General features: G+C 39.0%; 2 protein-coding genes across 6 annotated transcripts in view; both read right to left on the bottom strand.

The window, feature by feature from the left end:
* Nucleotides 1-1743, bottom strand: part of ZNF469 (zinc finger protein 469) — a 411666-nt gene extending 409923 nt beyond the window's left edge. The window contains exon 1 of the mRNA XM_078848136.1: nt 515-1743. The gene's annotated coding sequence lies outside the window, so the exon portion shown is untranslated. The remainder of the gene's footprint in view (nt 1-514) is intronic.
* A 148-nt stretch (nt 1744-1891) lies between these two features.
* The window catches only part of BANP (BTG3 associated nuclear protein), a 244584-nt gene continuing 222519 nt past the window's right edge, over nt 1892-23956 (bottom strand). For 3 of the 5 annotated variants that reach the window (XM_073308162.2, XM_073308164.2, XM_078848137.1), the window contains 2 exons: nt 8368-8511; nt 1892-2707 (listed from right to left, as the gene is read on the bottom strand). In XM_073308162.2, the coding sequence (XP_073164263.1) occupies nt 2636-2707; nt 8368-8511 (216 nt within the window). In that variant the 3' untranslated portion in view covers nt 1892-2635. Of the gene's footprint in view, nt 2708-3483; nt 3555-8367; nt 8512-18371; nt 23823-23956 lie in introns of those variants that run through there. The other 2 variants (XM_073308163.2, XM_073308167.2) reach the window with 2 other exon arrangements.

Here is a 23956-nt window from a genome sequence, read left to right as displayed (position 1 = left end):
TCTTGTACTCTAGCTGCAAAATGCAGAGAGAGAGAGAGGACACTATGGTTTAAATGCGTATGTGTTGCGTTTACACAATGCAGCATGTGCACTTGTTGTTCTCCTCAGGTCTCAGAGCAGGGGGGAAAGGCAGCACTTTCTGATGGAGAGCATGAAGGTTTTACCTCCAACAGGAATATGGTAAGGGAGGATTATGTAGCTTTATCCTCAATAACCAGCAGCTTCACCTTCCCAAGCTTCTTCACTGTCACTTCCAAATAGTGTTTTCTTATTAAACAGCCACTCTAAAACATGCAGGAATCACTGTATTTTTAGGCTTCCCTTTGGATGCAAAGTTATTTAAACATCACCCAGTTTGGGAAGCACTATTAAAAAAGAAACTGGCTAGTAGCCATATTCTTTAACCTGTTGTAAATGTAGTTTTGACAGATTCTGGCTGGTAATATGTATTGTACTTGTGCCTCAGCAAATATCCTAATGAAAAGTGTGAACTTACAGTAAACTTATTACTTACCAGGGACAATATTTGCAAGAAATCTTGGGTGTTGAGGCCTACAGCTCCGGAGGGATGTTTTCCTAAGTTAAGCCAAATAGAATTTGTGGCTATGTCTCATTCACTAACATTTTAATAGATATATAATATATTATCTGTCAATAAGAACCTAGCTTATTCAGTTACAAAAATAAACAACTATACTTTTCTCACTGGCTGAAACGCACAAGCAGGTCTGTTCTCTATTAGCCAATAATGGTCCTGAAAACAATATCTCTTCCCTTTAAATTAGCTTACTAAATAAACACATCTGGGGTGAAATCCTGGGTGTGTTGAAATCAGTGGGAAAACTCCCATTGACTTCAATGGGGTCAATATTTCACTTCTGGAGGGGTGGGGCAGGTGGAGAGGTGGCCTTTGAGGTAACTGTGGACCTGCTCTATTTTTTGAAACCTTTTAGCAGAGTAAGCCCAGAGTGCCAGAGGAATGAAAAGGGATGTAGGAAAGTCTCTTACAGAGACAGATCAGTGATTTCAAGATCATGAATACTACCAAATTAGACCTCATTACTGAACTACTGAATCACAAATCTTACAGAATGATTTAATCTAAAGGGCACTATTCAGCTGGCTCAACACAGATAAAGTAATTGGAATAAATAACTAGATCAACACCTCCCGAGAAAGCAACCCTCATATCGCATAAAGCATATGTGGCAGCAGCAGAACAGATTCCTAAGTAGAAAACATCTATCCAGGAACTATGTAGTCAATAAAAAGAGCAAAAATGAACAGAATAAGGCTGGGGTTTCAAAGAGGATTGACTAAAGGAGTCGGGTGACCAACTCCAATTTACTTAATCCCAGCCTAAATTCTTGACAACGAATCATCTAACCAGGTTTAACTCATATCCACTTACCTATTGCTCACAGAAAGTACAAAGTGCACCATTCCCCACAGGACTGGAGGCAGGAGTTGGGAGTCACTCCAGGGAGAAAAATTCTGAGGAACCCTCATAAAGTTTGGTTTGAAATGGCTTCATAAATTTAGTGGGTAAGATGCAATTTGCAGACTCTGAAGCTCAGAAAGTTTCACATTGGAACAAACCAAATTTTTCCCATGATGGAATGCCACTGCAAATCCATAGACTGGGGTTTGGCTAATGACAGCGTCATGCCTATTTGGTGGGACCAAAGTAAGACTAGACCTCATCTTCCCTGTAGACTTTACTTAGACTCACCTCTGAATTTGGTACTAGACTAGACTATCAGCAGACTCTACAGACAGCAGATATCTATAAATATTTCACAGCTATAGTGTTATAAAAATAGCCAACATAAAATGTGTTCTCACCTAAGGATATACAATGGGGGGCTGTGGGGAGAGGGAAACTACACTGTTCATAAATACACATTTATTTGATTCTTTAGAAATGCATAATTACAGCATTTGATAGCATTTTTTCCTTAGAAAAGTAGTTAAGCAACAATACAAACAAAATTGTTAGTCTTTTGCAAATACAATTTTTCATTACACTGAACAGAAATCACCAGCAAAAGGCTAATACTTGCAGTATGGGTTTTGTTTTGTTTTTTTTAAACATTTTCTTTTTTGTTATAAACACCTTAGCAAATAAAAAAGCCATTTAAACAATGAAAAATATTTGAGCTCTTGATTTTCTATATGTGATAACGCACGTACTGCAAAGCAGCAATGTGTTTGATAAGAGAGCTACGGACATTCAGTGGTATGATTCACAGAAGAAATGATGGGATAAAACATTAATTTGGTTTTAATGTTTTGGTTGATTAGATGTTTTTCTTTTTCTCATAGAGGGAATATTTTTCCTTAAATACCTAAGGGATGAACCTGTATATTTAGAGGGCCAACTCCTCAGCTGGTGTAAAGTGATGTAGTTCCACTGAAGTCAGAGCTACACTGATTTACACCAGGTGAGGATCTAGCCATGTGTGTAAAAACAAACAGACCAACAGAACAGTGATATTTACAGGAGACGTAAATGAAAATGTCCGTTAGTCTGGTGGTCACATCCTTTCTCCTGTTGTTGTACGTGGGCGGCAGCCTTTAGCTTCTGACTGTGGTCACTGGCATCTGGATCTATGAAGCTTCCACAGTTCCTGTTTTACTGGATCTGGATTGCTCCGTGTTCTATCTGCATTTCTGGCTGGATAGTTGATTGAAGGGAATCTGTGCTCTATGGAAAGAAACACACAAAAAATGAATTAATATTTTACTTCATATTAACTTCTTAATGCAAGTGCATTAAAGAAGATGCTAAAAGCAAGTTACTCAAGATCTTTAATCCCCGCCCCACCACTGACTTGCTGCGTGGCCTTCTATGCCAGTTGCTTCACCGTCTCATCCTCCCCACCTGAGAGAAAGGGATCATGTCACTTACCTGGCTCACAGGAGTATAGGGAAAACTGCTGAGTACACATTTGTAGAGCATTTTGAAAAACACAAAGCTAATAAAAATGCAAAGTGTTGTTAAAACACTGTATCTTTTTTCATGCTAAATATTTTATTATCTTCCTTTTGGCCACATATAAATCTCAATTAATTACCAGATCTTCCTAATGTGTCCAAAATTAAAGGAGTTTATTTTTCCAAAGATGGGCAGAAGGCACTTTATGCTCATACAGAAAGGGGAATACACTATACTGTTATAATGCACCTTTATACTGGTATAACTCCATCCACACTAAAGGTTGTATCAGTACAACTATTTCAGTAAAAAGAATCAAACCCCTAACCAAAATAGTTACACCAACCCAAAACTTGTGTGTGGATCAGGCCTACACTGGAATTGAAATGGGAGTTTATATAAGTTTTAGCGCAGTAGCATTCCACCTTTACCGTGTACAATGGGCCCTTTTATATACTCCTCCAAGGGTTCTCAGACAACACAAGACAGGCACATTTAAGTACAATTCACACCTAATAAACAAGGTCAAATAAGAATATAAGTACTGTAAATAATCCTGGTGTTTTCTGAGAAATTAACTTTCTCCCTCTAGAATGAGGCCAAGAATTCTTGACTCCTACAGAGAGGAAATAGACCTGTATGAACAGGATTAAAAGAAAAACAAACCAAAACCCCATACAACCAGTTTACTCTTAAAAAGAAAAAGAAAAAAAGATGTTTGCGTTAAGAATGGGAGTTATTCACATATTGATCCAGTCAAGCGAGGCCTCCATATGAGTAGCTAATGTGGAGAGCCTCAGGGGATTGTGCCTGAGATTTGCATGAAGCAAAGCGAACCTAGATTGTCATATAAGTTGTACCTTTGAGCTAGCTGATGCTCTGGGAACAGGACGGGATGCAAAAGCAATAGAGTAGCAACACTGCCATTACAGGAAAAGATACTTTTTGACACCCTATTTACTGCCCTCTCTCTCCTAATAAGGAAAAACTAGCGTCAACACTTGGGATGGGGCTTCAGAGGAACCAGGAGTGAAACACAGCTAATGGTTTTCCGACCCAAACACTTTGCTGGATGGTAGTGGCTTATTCAAATAAAAATACTGTGAAGATCAACTTGTCAAAGATTTCTTCTTAAATTAAGGTTTCACTGTGAAATTAATTCTTGCCTGCTTTTGTGTGTTCTGTTGCTAGTAATTACATGTAGCTACAATTTTTTCTCCTGTGGAATTCTACGAGTCATTTGATTGCTTATTTACTTGTCCTATACAACAGTGCCAATCAGGAGAATAATGCTAACAGCTTGTCAACCGCTAAGCTTTAAAGCTACCACCTAAACACCTGGAAAAAATATCTGTACCACAAGCACTGACTATATATCCAGGATTCAGGATATCAGGCCAGAAGTACGAGACTGTTTGAAGGGCTTACAAGTGAGCTTGCATTGTGTGGTTTTCCCCCCGTGTTAACCAAAATTTGACCCCCAATCAGGAGATTTCAGTGAAAAAAAATAATATGTGATATTACCACATTTTGTTCTTGCAAATTAATAATATGTCAAGAATCATTAGAGTTTCTATAAGTAAATAATGCAATCAGGACATGAAAGTATGCAAACTACTTCTAGGCCCTGAATATCAGCCAGATGTCAACCCGACCTTTGGACATGCAGTTGCAATTTTGTGCCTGCAATGCACTGCCGACATACTAGTAGTTAGATGTCTAAGTACCTGATTTGTGAGCACAAATTACCAGTCAGACTTCTAGTTATTAACACTTGTGCCTTAAATTAACTTGCAAGTACAAAACTGTGCTTGAATAAACTGAAATTAGTATTGAACATCAGGGCAGTCGTATCTGCTTCAGTTCAATTCAAAGGAGTGATTAATTTCAAAGGAGCCTCATTTCTGCCTCTAATTTTACATGTGCAACCTGGCATCAAAAACAATAAGGCACAGTTTGGAGGGCACAAAGGTGAGAAATTAGAGGCTGATTTTCAGACCTGAAGTAAAAAGAAAAGGAGTACTTGTGGCACCTTAGAGACTAACCAATTTATTTGAGCATAAGCTTTCGTGAGCTACAGCATGCATCCGATGAAGTGAGCTGTAGCTCACAAAAGCTTATGCTCCAATAAATTGGTTAGTCTCTAAGGTGCCACAAGTCCTCCTTTTCTTTTTGCGAATACAGACTAACACAGCTGCTACTCTGAGACCTGAAGTAGGTGTTCACATATGATGTTTTGAACTTGGAATTTGTGCAGGGTGCTGGATTTTGGCTCTGGAGGACAAAAAGGGCCACTTTTGAGAAGCTTGGATACAGAAACAGATTCAAAATGTTTGAGAGCACGAAAATATCTCTGCATAGAACTTTCTGGAAAAATAAATAATACATGTTGCTGCTGCATTACTGAGCTAAAATGTGCATTTAATATTTTTGCCTTTATCCAATCAGTTCATATCCAGCGATGCAGGACCACTCCATCATTTCAGCCAAACTGGTTATTTGTTTATGAGTTCATAAGTAATGCATACTTTTTAAGGTGATGCAAATATTAGGTTCGTTTTACTAATTTACATTTATAGCTCCTTAGTTTTTAGTCTGTGTAAACTAGGAAATATTTACCGTGAACTTATTTTTAGCCTTTTTTGCATTTCTTTCCATACCCCTCTTGTTTTACATTCCTTTCAGTTTATCTACAACTTGGTATAAATCTCTGAGGTTAGCCACAATGTAAAAACCTAACACAGTGCAAAGTGTCTCTGAAAAAAAGTGACTCCTTTTGTGGTTGCCAATCGTGTGGGAGACAGATGCCTATGTTTACTGCTGGACTCGACAACCAACTGCCTGTCAGATCTAATAGGTGAGAGGGATGATAATGTCACAAAAAAATGGCTCCCTAACAAATTCAGTGGGAAGTGATTTATGGGACCCCTCTGGGGCCCAGATCTGGAATGGCAATTTACTATGAACAAGCACCTCTGAATGTGTGATGCAGCAGTATTTTATTACTTGGATAGAGCCAGAAGTGTGCATGGCACTTTAAAGGTTTTAAATAAATAAATATGGCAAGAGCCCCGTACTGAGAAGCTTATTGTCTGCGACATTTGTGAAAGACACTGTAATCCCATGCAGTATCTTTGGGGACTGTTGTTTTAAATTTATGAATGATTTATGTAGGATTGTGCTCTACTCCATGGGGAAGGGTTATCACAGCTCCTCCAGGAACTCAAAACAGACTCAGATGAGCTGCTAAGGGCACTTCTACAGGTAAAATGCTGCATCGGTGCACCTGTGCTGCTGCAGTGTTTCAGTGAAGATGTTAGTTAATCCACCTCCCTGAGAGGCAGTAGGTTTGTTGGCAGGAGAAGCTCTCCCGCCGACATAGCGCTGTCCACACGGAGGGTTAGCTGGCTACAATTACGTTGCTTAGGGGGTGGATTTTTCACGTCCCTGAGCGACATAGCTATGCTGATATAGGTCTGTAGCGTAGACCAGACCAAAGACTGTAAATAACTCCAGAGAGGTACCATGCCCTGAGGTGATTTGCATATACCGGTTCAAACTCGGTTTTCCAGAGACCAAGAGACAAAGAAAGATGTTTGGCTGAGTTTAAACAGACTCCGGGCCTTCACTTTGAGTGAGCAAACGGATGGGATCTTCTGTACAAAGGGAGACCCCAACCCCTGCTGAAGACTTGGAAAGGACATTGTACCACTAGCCTCCTCATGCGGAATATGGGCAATTTCTGGTGTGGTTAGTAAGCGTGTGGGACCTCCTTTCGTTTTCATATATTTTCTCTGTGACGCTTTTGCCCTAAGATTAAGTGTACCTTGCTTTGGAAGAGCCATGTGGTCATTAGTAAAAACACTATTTTTGTCCTTATTTATTGTACATTATGGGTAGAGAATGTACAGGAATATTTTGTTCTAACATTGGTTTGATAATTTATTGGGCCATACAGTCCCTCTCTGTAAAGTCATAGTTCTAGCTATATTCTTTTGGCGTTCAGAGGCCCTCAGGCACAGGGGAATCTATAAATAAAAATGCATAATTACTATTATTATTTTTTTTTCCAGTGGCATTAAAACACCAGAAAGCTCCTGGACACAATAGACCAGCTTCAGGTTACATGTCAAGGCTTATGGCTCTCGCACATCATTCTGAATATGCACACTTCCAGCACACCTGGGAAGGGTTTCTTTCCACTCATGACAAAATACGCTGTCAACAGCAGACCTTGCTTATTACACCCCTGTATTCAAAATTCATGTGAAAGTCAGGCCATTTAAAACTCTCTTGTTGCCACAACCTCAACTTGCATTCACTCCAATCTGAGTCCGGGATGCTCTGCAACACTCAGGAGGCCCTCAAAAAATCAGGACTTTGGTTTATAAACTGAAACTATTTTTTAATCTTAACAGTCCAAAACTCACCGGTCAAACTGGTAACCTTCAATACACATACACAATATTGGAGAACATCTTAACTTACAAAACGCAACATTTTCTTTCCCAGAGAGCTGATAAAGCAATTTTTTGCCCATTTTGCAGCCAGGTTAGACATCCACACAAAATAGGGGTTTACAATAGGAATAGTGACAAAATCTAACTCTAGAGCCAGCTAGGGGCACTGCTGTCATAACACTGTACATGATACGGCTGGCAGCTCAGTTTGCATTCCTTCTGGGCTCCTTCGAGCAGTGTTGGGAGTAAAGCAACTACCTTAGAAAATTTGACACTGTTTGAGACCAGCCTCATTTTGTTGCTGTCAGCATCAGTCACTGCTTTGAGTGGATGAAATATTAGGCATGTACTCTTGGTGAGTGACTGTCGGGTTGCAGTCAGATGGCCTGAGATCACTGCCAAGTGCAAGTATCTTTATATTTCCTGAGAAAAACAAGAGTTTTCTATAGCCAGCTACACGAACATTCATGTTGGCATGAAGGATAATGCCTCCATTTTAAAACAAAGCCTCAAGTGCTTGCTTATAATTGCTAACACTGCAGCTGATGTGGGAAATCCAGGCAGTAGATCAAAATGATTGAACTACAGGCAGGAAGGGCAGGCACCCTTCAAGAAGACTGGACTTGAGAACCTCAGGCTGAAAGAAGCTTTCCTGATATGACTCCAGGCAAAAATCTTTCTCTTATCTTATCAGCTTGGTGTTCCTCTTTTACTGATTCAGGAAAATGATGATGACTAAAATGACTATTCTCTAGGGGCACTCAAGCAAGGACTCAGAGATAGGAATAAGGCCAGGAATAGTCAAAGGCTGTTTATAAATGGAGGCACTCATTTTAGGAGACATTTTTAGAGTTGAGAAATTGCGTATTCTAAACCCTAAGGGAATAGAATATTTGTGGACAGAAACATAGTTACGCTGACAGGCATTTGCATCTTTTTAAGTACTTTCAAATGGGAAAAAATACGTACTTGATTAGTAGCAGCGTGGTCTGTCACTGGTGCCAGCTGGACGTATTGGACCTGGATATCACTCCCTTGGAGTGGGGATCCATCTACGCCCCCAGATGCAGGATCTGCAGAGGCAACAGCTATCAACTGAGCACCGTGTAACACCTGCAGACAAACCAACAGAGAAAGTATCCTGTAAATAACCATAATTACAAAGGCATTGTGAAACATCTGTAACTACAAAACAGATGTGAGACCAAAACAATAACAAAAGAACCCCACCAAAAAACTATCCACCAATAATGGTTAAGTTAAATTGCAAGGGTTTCCAAGAGAATATGGTATTCATACTGAAGGACAGTTAGGCCAGAAGCATTTTGCTGTGCTTTATAAAATCTGGATTCCTTCAGTTCTTTAGTGAAAGGGTTAATAGCCAACATAGCTGGAAATGTTTACCTTGCTTATGATACAAAACAGTTCTATATTCAAAATGTATCAGCACTAGTGACAGAACAAAACCATCCCGAGGGATTATGCTAAATACTACAGGTTTCATTTCTTTAATTAAAATAAAACCACCTTTGATTAACAAAAACAGAATGAGGCTGTTCCTCTAACAGGTAATAATATGTAGCACTTACACACTGCTTCCTATAACTAACTGCTGAACCTATTTTCCTTGTAACGAGTGCACCCAATTCCCATTAGTCTAGTGGGAATTACACCAACATTCTGAGGAGAGAAACAAAATGGAACACTAGTGTTTACATCATGCTGTTCTGTGGCCCTAATACAAAGCCCAATCAAGTCAATGGGAGCCTGTCCATTAATTCCAGTGGCCTTTGAATCAAGGTGTAGAATCAGAGGCCCTGCCTTAATCCCAATAGGCAGAGGAAGATCTCTGCCCAGGACTCCTATAAGTGTAATAAAGCAGCACTGGGGACTAACGTCCCAAGGACACCTCCAGAAGAAACCCAGAAGCTCTACATAAACTGTTCAGTGAGAAGAGAGGAGAAGCTAGAGCCCTGCAGCCAGTGACCAGAGTGCTGTGTTGTAATTAACCAGAGCTGGGGCTTTTTCTGCTAGACTCTATGTTTGCATAAAAACCTTCGGCTTCATTTCTTATTATAGATGTATCCTAAAGCCCATGATATGGGGCAGGAGAAGGGCTTTGAAGGGATGACTGGCTCTTGTTAATGGACCAGGTGTCTGATGCCCCTAGCTTACAAGGATATACAGTACTGCTAATGCTATAGGCCATATTTTCATAAAATTTGCAATTTTTTACATTCTTAAAATCACTTTGGAAAAGATAATTAGTAGGGCTGTCGATTAATCACAGTTAACTCAAGCGATTAACACAAAAATATTAATTGTGATTAATCACAGTTTTAATTGCACTGTTAAACAATAGAATACCAATTGAAATGTATTAAATATTTTTGATATTTTTGTACATTTTCTCAAATATATTGATTTCACTTGCAACATAGACCAGTGATTCTCAAACCATTCTCAACATAGACCAGTGATTCTCAAACTATTCTCAAATAGCACGGGCCGAGGGATGTGCTGGCTGCCCTTCCTGCAGCCCCCAAAAGAAACAGAATTTTTCAATTCACTTCATACGATACCGTAATGCAAGCTCTTTATCGAGAAAGCACAACGTACAAATTTTGGGGGGTTTTTTGTTACGTAATGTCACTCAAAAACAAAACAATGTAAAACTTTAGAGCCTACAAGTTCACTCAGTCCTACTTCTTGTTCAGCTAATCACTAAGAAACACATTTGTTTACATTTACAGGAGATAATGCTGCCGGCTTCTTATTTACAATGTCACCTGAAAGTGAGAACAGGTGTTCGCATGGCACTTTTGTAGCCGGTATTGCAAGGTATTTATGTGCCAGATATGCTAAACATTCGTATGCCCCTTCATACTTTGGCCACCATTCCAGAGGACATACTTCCATGCTGATGATGCTCGTTAAAAAAATAATGCGTTAATTAAATTTGTGACTGAACTTCTTGGGGAAGAATAGTATGTCTCCTGCTCTGTTTTACCTACATTCTGTCATATATTTCATGTTACTGCAATCCCAGAAGACGACCCAGCACATGTTGTTTGTTTTTAAAACACTTTCACTGCAGATTTGACAAAACACAAAGAAGGTACCAAAGTGAGATTTCTAAAGATAGATACAGCACTTGACCCAAGGTTTAATAATCTGAAGTGCCTTCCAAAATCTGAGAGAGACAAGGTGTGGAGCATGCCTTCAGAAGTCTTAAAAGAGCAACACTCTGATGTGAAAACTCCAGAACTCGAACGACCAAAAAAGAAAATCAACCTTCTGCTGGTGGCATCTGACTCAGATGATGAAAGTGAACATCGTGAAAATGCGTCGGTCTGCACTACTTTGGATTGTTATCGAGCACAACCCCTCATTAGCATGGACGCATATCCTTTGGGAGGGTGGTTGAAGCATGAAGGGACATATAAATCTTTACGTGCATCTGGCACGTAAATATCTTGCGACGCCAGCTACAACAGTGCCATGTGAACACCTGTTCTCACTTCCAGGTGACATTGTAAACAAGAAGTGAATAGCATTGTCTCCAGCAAATGTAAACAAACTTGTTTGTCTGAGTAATTGACGGAACAAGGAGGAGAACTGAGTGGACTTGTAGGCTCGAAAGTTTGACATTGTTTAATTTTTGCATGCAGTTATTTTTTGTACATAATTCTATATCTGTAAGTTCAACTTTCATGATAAAGAGATTGTATTACAGTACTTGTATGAGGTGAATTGAAAAATACGATTTCTTTTGTTTTTATAGCACAAATATTTGTAATCAAAAATAAATATAAAGTGAACACTGTACACTTTGTGTTCTGTGTTGTAATTAAAATCAATATATTTGAAAACGTAGAAAAACATCCAAAAATATTTAAATAAATGCTGTTCTATTATTGTTTAACAGTGCGATTAATCACAATTAATTTTTTTAATTGCTTGACAGCCCTAGTAATTAGGGAAGTGTATTACATCTATATACATTTTCAAAAATATTTAACAGCTATTACTCTGGTGCTGAATGTAATACCTTATTGGGTCAGCGGTGATAACTAATGAAGGGGTTATAATTCTAGTAGTGGCTATTGTAGAGGCCTTGAATCGGTTGGCCGAGTTATGTGAGAATGTCAACGGAACAGAACATTCTTACAAAAGAATAGTCTCTTGCTGCTGCATAAATAAGGAGACAAAGCCAAGATATTCATTCTCACAGCCAGAGACATTAATTTTTTGACAATATATTGTTACACTGGGTTCCTACTATATAATAAATGTGTAGATTTAATGATTATTTCTAATGAATGTTTGTGCTCAGTGAATCATTATAGATCTGCATGCTGACTGCTTTAGGTTAGGTTCATTGTTGGCTCTGAGCAATCAGAAACCATCTTACTCATTACAGAACAGTTTAAGTATGTACTTTTATGATAAGGAGAAGTGAGAGGTCAGAATACATTTTGGGCATATTGAATCAATAATGTCTCCCCAATAATCTCTTCTTTGAAACCTATACCAAATGCTGAAATAATTAGCTTCCATATGCTGTAATTTGTACAATAAACTTTTCAAACCACACCGATCAGCAGATTTAAACAAACAAAAAACCAACAACAGAGAAAGAACAAATAATTATCCTAGCCCAGGTTTTTATAAAATTTGATTTCTCAGTTGTGTCCAGGGGGATGGCCACAGAGGAGTGGGGATAAAAGGAAGTGACCTCCTAGAGCAGGGGTGGGCAAACTTTTTGGCCCGAGGGCCACATCAGGGAATAGAAACTGCATGGCAGGCCATGAATGCTCACAAAATTGGGGTTAGGGTATGTGAGGGGGTTGTGGGCTCCGGGCTGAGACTGAGGGATTTGGAGGGTGGGAGGGGGATCAGGGCTGGGGCTGGGGTGTAGGAAGGGGTGCAGGTTCTGGCTGGGGGTGTGGGCTCTGGGGTGGGGCTGGGGATGAGAGGTTTGGGGTGCAGGAGGATGATCTGGGCTGGGATCGAGGGGTTTGGAGAGCGGGAGGGGGATCAGGGCTGGGGCAGGGGGTTGGGGCACGGGGAGAGGCTCAGGGGTGCAGGCTCCAAGCGGCGCTTACCTCAAGCATGGTGCAGCCCCGACACAGCGCCCCGGCTGGAGCACCAGAGTGGGGCTGAGTTGCGCGATGCGGCCCTGACCCAGCGGGCTTAAAACGGCTAGCGGGCTGGATCCAGCCTGTGGGCCGTAGTTTGCCAACCCCTGTCCTAGAGTGACCTCAAGGGTCATTTTCAGAATCTCACAGGGATTTTGGGTGTGCTGAAGTGCAGTCGAGAAAAGGAGACCATAATGAAAAAGACTGCTTGATTTTGTTTTTAAAGGAATATGTTAATTTATCCATTTCCTCTCCATGCCCTATATTTTGTAACCATGTGATATGCTGTACTGGCGGCACTTCACGGTCTGAATTTATGAGTATTTACCAGCCAAGAGCAACAATTCTTGACAATTTCTGACATTGCACATGTTATCGCTGACTGCCAAACCCCAGAATAACTGTGGGTGACTGGACTGCTACATCCCTTTTACATTATATCTATATTATAGAAATATTACATGAAAAGAATTCAAAGTTTAGAAAAGTACCAGGTTGTATGTTCTACTGTACCCTTGTGATTGCATTCCTTCCAGCAAGCTTTAGTAGTACTCATTTTAGTGGCATACAGTTTGGAGGGGATATAATCCTGTATGTTATTTTATACTGAATTTTGACAAGATTATTGGCACTAACAACACAGCTTTGTGATTTAAAAATCAATCTGCCATTTCTCCATATCAATACCTACATGAAATACTTCTTGCTGTTTAACAGAGAGAGAGTCCTTCTGTATTGAATTTACTCAGAGTACGTAATGAGACAGACTTTTCATGTTGTACCTTTCTGTTGGGTAACTTTGTAATTCAGTCTTTTCTCTTGGGACCTATTTCTTTTCAATTTTTCATTTCCAAAATTTGAAAGAACAGACATTAAGGGAAAGGTTTCTTTCTTAGCATGTCAAGAATGATAAAAATGTGATTGTGGTATAGGTGTTTACAACACAGAAATATCTCCTTTTTTATCACCTCCTATTCATGCAAACCTGGGGGGATCAGAGGTGCCTGTTTCCCTCAGTGGAGGTCAAGATGGGAGAAAAGCACATATTAATTTCCCCTAATTTTAAACCAAATTCCTAGAGTCCTATTAACTGCAGAATGGTTTCCAATTTGGCTGTTCCACTGATTAGTCCAAGGAAGGAATCTCAGAAGGTTATAATCTGAGTCAATGTCTGCTCTATACTAATAATCCAATGGCCTTCTTTATTGTCCATCATAAGAACGGCCATATTGGGTCAGACCAAAGGTCCATCTAGCCCAGTATCCTGTCTTCTGACAGTGGCCAATGCCAGGTTCCCCAGAGGGAATGAACAGAACAAGTAATCATCAAGTGATCCATTCCCCGTCACCCATTCTCAGCTTCTGGCAAACAGAGGCTAGGGACACCGTCCCTGCCCATCCTGGATCTATCCTCCAGGAACTTATCTAGTTCTTTTTTGACCCCTGTTGTAGTCTTGGCCTTCACAACATCCTCTGGCAAGGAGTTCCACAGGTTTACTGCGTTGTGTGAAAAAATACTTCCTTTTGTTTGTTTTAACCTGCTGCCTATTAATTTCATTTGGTGACCCCTAGTTTGTGTGGTAGGAGAAGGAGTAAATAACACTTCCTTATTTACTTTCTCCACACCAATCATGATGTTATAGACTTCTATCATATCCTCCCTTAGTCGTCTCTTTTCCAAGCTGAAAAGTCCTAGTCTTTTTACTCTCTCCTCATATGGCAGCTGTTCAATACCCCTAATCATTTTTGTTGCCCTTTTCTGAACCTTTTCCAATTCCAATATATCTTTGTTGAGATGGGGTGACCATATTTGCATGCAGTATTCAAGATGTGGGCATACAATGGATTTATATAGAGGCACTGTGATATTTTCTGTCTTATTATCTATCCCTTTCTTAATGATTCCCAATGCTTTTTTGACTACAGCTGCACACTGAGTGGATATTTTCAGAGAACTACGCACAGCGACTCCAAGATCTCTTTCTTGAGTGGTAACAGCTAATTTAGATCCCATCATTTTATATGTATAGTTAGGATTATGTTTTCAAATGTACATTACTATGCTTATCAACATTGAATTTCATCTGCCATTTTGTTGCCCAGTCACCCAGTTTTGTGAGATCCTTTTGTAGCTCTTCACAGTCTGCTTGGGACTTAACTATCTTGATAGTCTTGTATCATCTGCAAATTTTGCCACCTCACTGTTTACCCCTTTTTCCAGATCATTTATGAATATGTTGAATAGGACTGGTCCCAGTACAGACCTCCAGGGGATACCACTATTTACCTCTCTTGTTTGTGAAAACTGACCATTTTTTCCTACCCTTTGCTTCCTATCTTTTAACCAGTTACCAATCCCACAGGTAATGCTTCTAAGATTTTCTGACCAATAGTACTGTTTGAGATTAGGTAGCCCTAAACATCTGATGAAGTGAGCTGTAGCTCACGAAAGCTCATGCTCAAATAAATTGGTTAGTCTCTAAGGTGCCACAAGTACTCCTTTTCTTTTTACTTTTTTTAAGTGTATCAGAGAATAAATATCAGCCACCTGCTTAAAGAGACAAAGGTGAGTGAGGTAATATATTTTATTGGACCAATTTCCAAAAGTTCTTACTTCACCCACCTTGTGTGTCTAATATCTTGGGACCAACATGGCTATCACAACACAGCAGCCATCTGCGTGGCTGACAAAGATTCCACTCACTATAACAACAAATACCTGCCCTTCACAAGAAGCATTTAAATCAGAAAAGCTTTTCCTACACTAAGATTAAACTATGCCTCCAATGAGTTACTATGACAGCTCTTTACAGTTCATATAGAAAAGAATGCAATACTGCAACCCATATCTGTCCCAAAGATGATGGCTTTTAAAATGTCACTTTATACAGGTCAGTATAAATGGCTAAAATAAAAAAAATTACTTTCTCCTCTCTTCTGGCACTATATTTGTGCAATGTCTTCATGAATTCAGAAGTTAAGGAAATCACTCATATAAATCCTTTGTTTCCAAGTTATAAAATCTCACAGACAGAACCATAAAATAGCAGTGTTCTAAAACATCTGGATAAACAGCTTTAATGGCTAACAACCAACATTTCAGAAAATAACACAGTTTCACAATTTTTCCCTTGATTCAGTCTCACTGTTGTGTAAATGCTGTGATGCTATTGTGACAGAGATGGCAATTTTCAGCAATATCCTTGAGAGACTTTATTTTATTAAGTTTATGTATTATTGTGGGCCATGATTGTATATAACCTCTCTGGGGGAGACAGATGTAAGACCTGGGAGCAGAGATGGCATGGTATTTACCAAAGGTGGTTTTTACCAGGTAAAAATCAGTTTTTACCACCCCAGGAAAACTACTTAGTCCTAGTTTAAGGCATTCTTTATTTTAAAAACTGTTTCATTAAATGCACCCCATATTACACTTAGTTTTAGTTACATATTCAAATTGTGGTTACATAAGGCAGTAGATTCAGAAATTAACTGAGGATTGTACAAACAAAAAATAAAACTACAGTCGGTGTAATACTAATATATATAATTATAATACTGAACATTGGAATGTCTGTATATAGTTTGGCTTGGTATTCTCTCAAGGAAGGTACGCGTGCCATGACTCTCATTTCAATGTTCAATATTATATAAAGAAAAAATTTAAAAACTGAGTACATTAAAACAACAATAATGCAGAGTTGTAGGCATGAAGCATTAAGCAATCAGAAGCATGCAGAGTTGCAGACTACCAGCCCAGGTCCATTTGGCCACGCAGCATTCTGCAACAGAAGACTAACTTGGATGCAGTGGAATAGAACGAGCCTATTCCTCAGTTTTGAATTGATGATATCCAAAGTTTGCTTGCTGAAGTTGCTGGACACTGATGCAATTGCACCACCAGTTCTATGAAGCCAAATGGAATATCAGCATTCTTCAACCACGTTATAAGCAGATACTGTTTCCCTGATAATGGATGAAAACATTGATTCTGGATATGGAGCTTCTTCTACTTTAAATGCAAGTAAATATGGCAGAAAGCCAGCATTTTTGATGAGCAAGCACTGCCTTGCAGTTTCTTCTTGTGCAGCTGAATTTCTTTCCTCAAAAAGGAGTACTCGTGGCACCTTAGAGACTAACAAATTTATTTGAGCATAAGCTTTCGTGAGCTACAGCTCACTTCATCAGATGCATTCAGTGGAAAATACAGTGGGGAGATTTTATATACACAGAGAACATGAAACAATGGGTGTTACCATACACACTATAACAAGAGTGATCAGGTAAGATGAGCTATTACCAGCAGGAGAGAGAAAAAAAACAGGAAAAAAAACCCTTTTGTAGTGATGATCAAGGTGGGCCATTTACAGCAGTTCATTTATCAATAGATGCAACCATACTTTGCATGCAGCAGCAATTGTTGGTGCATCCCTTTGGAGTTTGTCAAGTGCCACAACAACTGGTTTCAACTGACTGATCAAGTTCTTTGCTTCTTCGTAAATCCCCTGATTATTAATTATACTGGTCACTTTATTTTCAAGTTCTGCCTCACGATCACTCACAATTCTGAGAGAATGGGGCTGATTTTTAATGTATGTTTCTAGGCACGTTTGTTGACTGTTCCATCATGTGTCACCAGGAATTTAGGTTTTACAGATCCTAGGCATTCTTTTAACCAGGCTCCAGGTTGATGGTGATTATGGAAATGCTTTTGTAAATCTACGTGTTTCATGAAAGTACTTGGTCTAAGGTCTTGTCCAAGTCGGTTGAGCCAATGTGATACACATCCATACGTAACCAAAGCGTCGTCATCTAATTCCAAATTGTTTGTCAGGTAGCTCTTAAGAACATAACTATACAGTTTATTTGTAATGCCTTGACTTCTCTTGCCAGAGTAGCACAGTACTTTCCAATCTTCTTATTGCTTCCAATATCAACAGCTGATAAGTAAACCAGTTTTTTTCCCTATCTGCACAAAGTTAACTATTAGTGGGTCATTGTGCATATTACTTCAGCCACCTTGTATCCGTATAACTGCTTTTCTATGTAATTCATTGTGTACTTACACCCTCAAGCCATCAGTAACCGCGTCTACCAGTTCACCCGCTACCAGCTTTTGGTTGGGTGCTTTGTAGCCTGGCCCTAGGCAGCTGATCATTGCTTGAAAAACTGTATGCTCAATAGCAGAAAAGAGAATATTACCACCATAAAAATTCTGCATTTTTCAAGTCTATCCTTTGTTTCAGTTCTATAGTTGTTTTTGTTACAAAGATATCTATTTGTGGTTGAAGAACCATGACAATTCCTCCTCTTCGTCTTTGGCTGACCTGAATCTCACTTTGTTTTGGTGTAGTTGGCAATGGTAATGCAGTATTATCATTACCTTCATCCTCAGATTCTGATTCTAATACTTGCATACGTTTTGCCAAAGGCAGTGATTCTTGTGTCCCTTTGTTCTTCCCACTGTACTTTGCAAAATGTTTCCTCATATGGTCTGCCTTCCCAATCGCTTTTTCTTTGCAATTTCTGCATCTAACACTCTCTTTACCATCTTCGTGAACTTTCTCAAAATAGCTGAGAATTAGGGCAAGTGGTCTTCTACCTTAGCTCATGTTGAGATATTTGGATTTGAGTCACTGTACTCCATGAGCTCAGCTGCACTCCAGCCAGCCACATCAAGAGACGGAGTACTGGACTGGACAGTTAGTTTGGCAGTCTTCCTCAAACAGAAACTGAAACTTTGGGATCTGGGAATTCCCCTTCTTTGTTTGTTTGAAATTTTCATTGATAAACAAAGAAGGGGAATTCCCAGATTCAGAAGTTTCAGTTTCTGTTTGAGGTAGCCAACTCAATAGCATTTAGCTTTAGATTGAGGCTCTTCTTTTATTTCTTTTAACTAAAATTAAACAGTTCATATTACTGGAAAAGTATTGTCAAATCGCAAAATATTTTGCAATACTTTTTATTAGTATATTCTAATAATAATTTTATTATTCCCAGTTTAAGCTGGTATTTTACCAGCATTCTGCCCTTAACTAGTTTTTCCCAGGAAATTGCCAATGCCGCCTGGGAGTTCAAAACACTATATTGAAAATGTGCCAGACAAGTATGGACTTTTGGGACAACCCTGGGAATCCCTAGGGAGAGGTTAATGCAAATTCCCCAATGCTGCTTATGCAAAAATGCAGCCTTGTGAAGCTACACCACGAGGAAAGGGTCTTTGTCTGCTGATTACCTGTTACAGAAGGCCATAATCAAAGACTCAGGTGTATAAAGAAACAGTTGATCTGCCCAACTTGGTCTCTGGATCTAAGATGGATTAACTTGTAACCATGGGGAAAACCAAGCTGTGGGTTTTGAAGGACTAAAACCTAATAGAGCCCTAGGCTGGAGTTGGGAGTGACCTCTAGTAAGTTCTTTAGCATGCATGTAAGTTCCTTTATTGTTTTAATATGTTTTCTCTGTAAAGCTTTTACCATAAAATAATTGTGCTTGCTTGGAAGGAGCTGTGTGGTAACTTATAACTATGGGCAATGCAGTGCTCAGACTCATAGCCCTTGTATGAAAAGTAAAAGTAAAAAAGTAAAGTAAAGCACAGAGGCTGGCCATTTTAGGCAGTTTAGCTTGCTAAGGATATCATCATGTAAGGCATGGATGGAGCTGTGTAACCTTAAAATCCCCAGTGGGAAGGGTGGGAGATGCAGGTGTTCACCCAAGAGAGGTGCCAGCTGGGACCAGGAAGCCTGAAGGGGGTGCCTTTGGTGGACCACAGAGGAGGAATACAGGTGCAGTTCCACTGAAACTGTGGCAGCTATCACTTCAACTTTTATGCAAATTCCAAAGTCTCACTCTGGAGTATTAAATAAGGAAACAGACATTGTTTCCTTGATGGTAATAATCCATTGTTAACTACCTATTGTAAATCTGCATGAATTGGATGACTTTCTGTGTATATCTTAGCCTATTAAAATATCTAAATACTTAAAACAAGATACTGTAACATTTCCATTCACTGATTTTTTTATTTTATTTTTATTTTCATTTTTTTGGAACCCACATACATGCACCTTCCATCACAATTTTTTTTATTAAGTGGAACTTTCTTTTTCCTATTCAACTGCATTTTTCTCAGATTTTCTGCATTACAGAACTCATTTTTGTACACAGTATATAGAGTTAGTGCATTTAAGTTCAATTCCCACCTCTTGCTGTCATCATATTTAATCAGGAGCCTCATTGTTAATCCACATTGATAAGAGTAACAAAGACAACACCAAAGATAATGAGGATTTTGGTGATGAAAAGAATACACTGTGCACAATATGTTTAACCAATAATGACCTGAAATATATTCCTGCAATAGCTATGAGAATAGGTGAATGGCACAGTGCAAGAAAGCCTTGGTCAAAAAAATGCAACAGTGGGTGCATTCTGTGGTTTAGAAAAGGGAATTCTGGTGCCAACATGCTACTTACGCAATGTCAGGCTCGCTAGGATATTTTATCATTTGGAAGTGAGACCACAGCCTTCTTTCAAAACTAGTCAACGAATAAAACTCTTTTGTGCTCCTTTTTACACATTTGTATTCCAGGCCCAACCACTGTTTGTTTGTTTGTTTGTAACACTTCAAAACAAGTCTGGTATTTATGAATTAAAGATGCTGACAATGATTTATTAATGTTCCCCACCCACTGCACAAATTATATTAATTGTTGTCTTAGATCTGATTAAATCATGCTTAACTACTGAAAGTGCTGTAACTGACCATGTGAAACACCCATTGGACAAATGAGAGAGTAAAAGTGAAAACAAGAAAAAAAAATCCCAACCCTAAATTAAACCAGCTGACTGAGAACTTCAAAGAGGGGAGTGAGGGGAAAGTTCTTAATGTCTTCAATATTTACAGATTATATTCTAAATAAAATAAAGTAACTCTTGTAACTTCTATTCAAACTACTGCCCTGCTTCTGAGATTACAACATGAATGGATGAGAATGGAGATGGAAAATTCCTGACTTGACCCACCCTATTTATTAAAAAAAGAACTTGGAAATAAAACCTAGAACTGCAGCCCTAATGGTGCAGTATATTATTTTCAATTTGTTGAGCCAAAGAGAGGATCAATCCAAATTCAGTCACAGTTCAGCATACTTTAGGGTGACCAGACAGCAAACGTGAAAAATCAGGGCAGAGGTTGGGGGGTAAAAGGAGCCTATATAAGAAAAAGACCCAAAAATCGGGACTGACCCTATAAAATCGGGACATCTGGTCACCCTAGCATACTTGACCCCTCTCCACATGACTTCACACTTTCTTTGTATCAAATGACAAGAGGACCTACCAAACAGAACAAAAGCCACCACACTGTATTCATAAAACAATGCAAATAATCAGAGAAGTAAAGTCCCTCTTCAGAGGAAAACTCAACTGGACGAAATATATTAAACAAACACCCATTTAATTTCCATGTAGGCATTACAGAAAATTCTTCATTCACAGGCAAAAAATTACACAGCTATATTACTGTATATCCCTGCCTTAATACCGAAATTAAAAAGATATTATAAAATAGCTTATACTAAAAGAACTATCTTCAGACTTTCTACTTGCTACATACAGTAATAATAACACTGTGCAAATAAAGGACCTGATCCACAGCCCACTAAACTCAATGGGAGTCTTTCCATCTTTTGGAGTAGGCATATAGAGCATTTTTAATACAAGGTAATCAAAGTGCTTTTTACAAAGGTGGATATTATTATCCCCATTTTACACATGAGGAAACCAAGGTCTAGAGAGGTGAAGTGACTTGCCCAGGGTCACAGTGAGAGTCAGTGACAGAGATGACAATAAAATCCAGTCTTGTTCTCTAACTGATAGATCATGCTCCCCACTAATACAAACAACTAAAGTAGCTTGAGTTCAGTAATTTATCTTAATGCCTGGACACTTCAGTCAGCCCGATTTTTACATTAACGTGTTTGCAAATTTCATGGAAATTCCTGGATGAAGTATAAAACAAGTAAAATTATCACACCAAAGTCGCAAATGCTAAAAAAGAGAGACAAAATACTGAAGGTTTTAAATCATACAACCCTAGGATATCAGGAGCTGTGTGTGAAAACCTTAGCAAATGATAAGAATACAGTCTTTGTTTGGCTGTTCATAGGATCTCTGGACTACCAGTTCAATTCTATAATTCTTACCTGCCACTGACCTTAGGATGACTTACATGACATCACTGTAGAGTTATTTTGATTGAGAAGACAAGTGATTAGAAAGCTGGAACAATCGTTTGTTGCATTCCTCACAATTTATTTCCATGAAGTTAAAACAATGGCTGCATGTTTTCCCCCTCAACAGAAAAGCTATGGGGGTAATTTTTACCAAAGAAAGGAAACCAACCAGTCAGTATGCTTGAGCAAATACTGAAAAATAAATAAATAACATTGCATGGTGTTTATAAATGCTTATCTCATACAGAACGTACGCTTGCCAATGGGCATCTACAACTTAATTCTTCCTTCATAAATGTTTAGCTTTTATGATGGAATAAAACTAAATGCCAAAACATGTTCAGTGTTAATTAGACATTAGTAGGCTCTGCACTAACACACTATAACTGCATAAATTTTATAAAGACCCCATCACCATAATACACTATCGATATTTTAGGAGCATCCTATCTAAGCTAAAAAAAATTTGGAGTCTTAAAGTTTTCTTTCTTCCTGCAACTAATTGAAGCAAACTTCTTTTTAAGAGTATTTTTGAATATCGGGGTCAAATTCAGGCTAGCACAGTGTGCAGGCACCTACCAGAAAATCCACAGCCAGCGGCAGGAATTCAGTGTGGAAGTGGGCCTACCTCAGTGTCTCTCCCTTTTGTTGGCCCACCTCACTAGAAGTCCAGGTGGGTATTCCAAGGCAGGTTATGGTCCACATGTTTCTGTGAGTGTGCCCCTGAGCTAGCAGTGCTTTCATGCACAGATATTTAAAGCTCTGACGCAGCTCTTCATGGCCCTCAATGGACTAACCCTGGCTACCTCAGGGATTACCATTCCCTCCTGGTGACCATGAGCCCCCATGCTGGAGAAGATCTTACCTACGACAAGACTCAAGGACAGGAGAATAAGAATCTTACAGCTGATTAGCAGCTATGGAATTCTCGCCCACCAACTATGAGAAAGAGCAAAGATCTCACCAACTTCAGAACAAGAAATAAAACCCAGTTCTATAGATTCATTTTTCCCCAGTAACTACCCTAAAGGTGACAGAAAGAAAAACTTTTTTATTTTTTTAAATTAAGCACATGCTCTTGGTGCTGGTAGAAAATATAGGATACAGTCTTATTGACTGAATGATTGTTTTACTTAATTTTGTATGTACCTAGATACCATAGGGATAAACATAATAGGCAGATAGGCAGGCAGATTAGATAAAATGAACTAAAACAAAACAAACAGATCCCCCCCAAACACACACACACAAAACCACACTATCCCTTTTCCCAGCAGCAACAATCTATGGGAGTGTGCTGCTTAGAAATATAACAAAGACACAGAGTTTTTCAGTATTATACCACTATCCTCTCTTTGACCTGAATTTCAGCCTCACTTGTTCCTTTTTATCTAGTCTTCTCTCAATATTCTTCTCATCTCTTTCCTTTTTAAGTCTGTCTTGCTGCTGAAGGATAAGAACAAAAGAATGGCCATACTGGGTCAGACCAATGGTCCACCTAGCCCAGGACCCTGTCTTCTGACCGTCGCCCGTGCCAGATGCTTCAGAGGAAATGAACAAAGCAGGGCAATTATCGAGTAATCCATTCCCTGTCTTCTAGTCCCAGATTCTGGCAGTCACAGATTTAGTGACACCCAGAGCATAGGGCTGGGTCCCTGACCATCTTGGCAATAGCCATTGATGGACCTATTCTGCATGAACTTATCTAATTATTTTTCTTAACTCAGTTATACTTTTGGCCTTCACAGAATCCCCTAGCAATGAGTTCCAGAAGTTGACTGTGCACCGGGTATGTGAAGGGTATAAGCTCTGTGAACCTCGGAAAAAAGTTTTAACTTCATTTTGAGCCAGGTAACATGGTGATGGTTGCCATACAAATGCATGTAATAATATTAATAAATAATTGCAAATAATAAATTAAATAAAATAATAATAATAATAATAAATAATAATAATAATAATAAAACCCAGCTACATTCTCTGCTCTCCTCCTTTCCATTTAAAAACAGCTTTCAGTCCATAACTAATAGTTCCAATTTAGAATTCAACTGCAAGACAAGAAAAAAAAAAAGATTAAAATGCACCTTTCTTCTGATTTCTCCTGAAATCATTCCAGCATAGTTTCCAAACTTGGCACAGTACATATCACCTTCTCAGAGGATTTATACTTATCACTGAAAAT

This window comes from Lepidochelys kempii, chromosome 12, assembly GCF_965140285.1.
Source record: "Lepidochelys kempii isolate rLepKem1 chromosome 12, rLepKem1.hap1, whole genome shotgun sequence".
Taxonomy (NCBI): Eukaryota; Metazoa; Chordata; order Testudines; family Cheloniidae; genus Lepidochelys; species Lepidochelys kempii.
The sequence above is the reverse complement of the archived record's forward strand: the minus strand, read 5'-3'. Positions and strand labels throughout refer to the sequence as shown.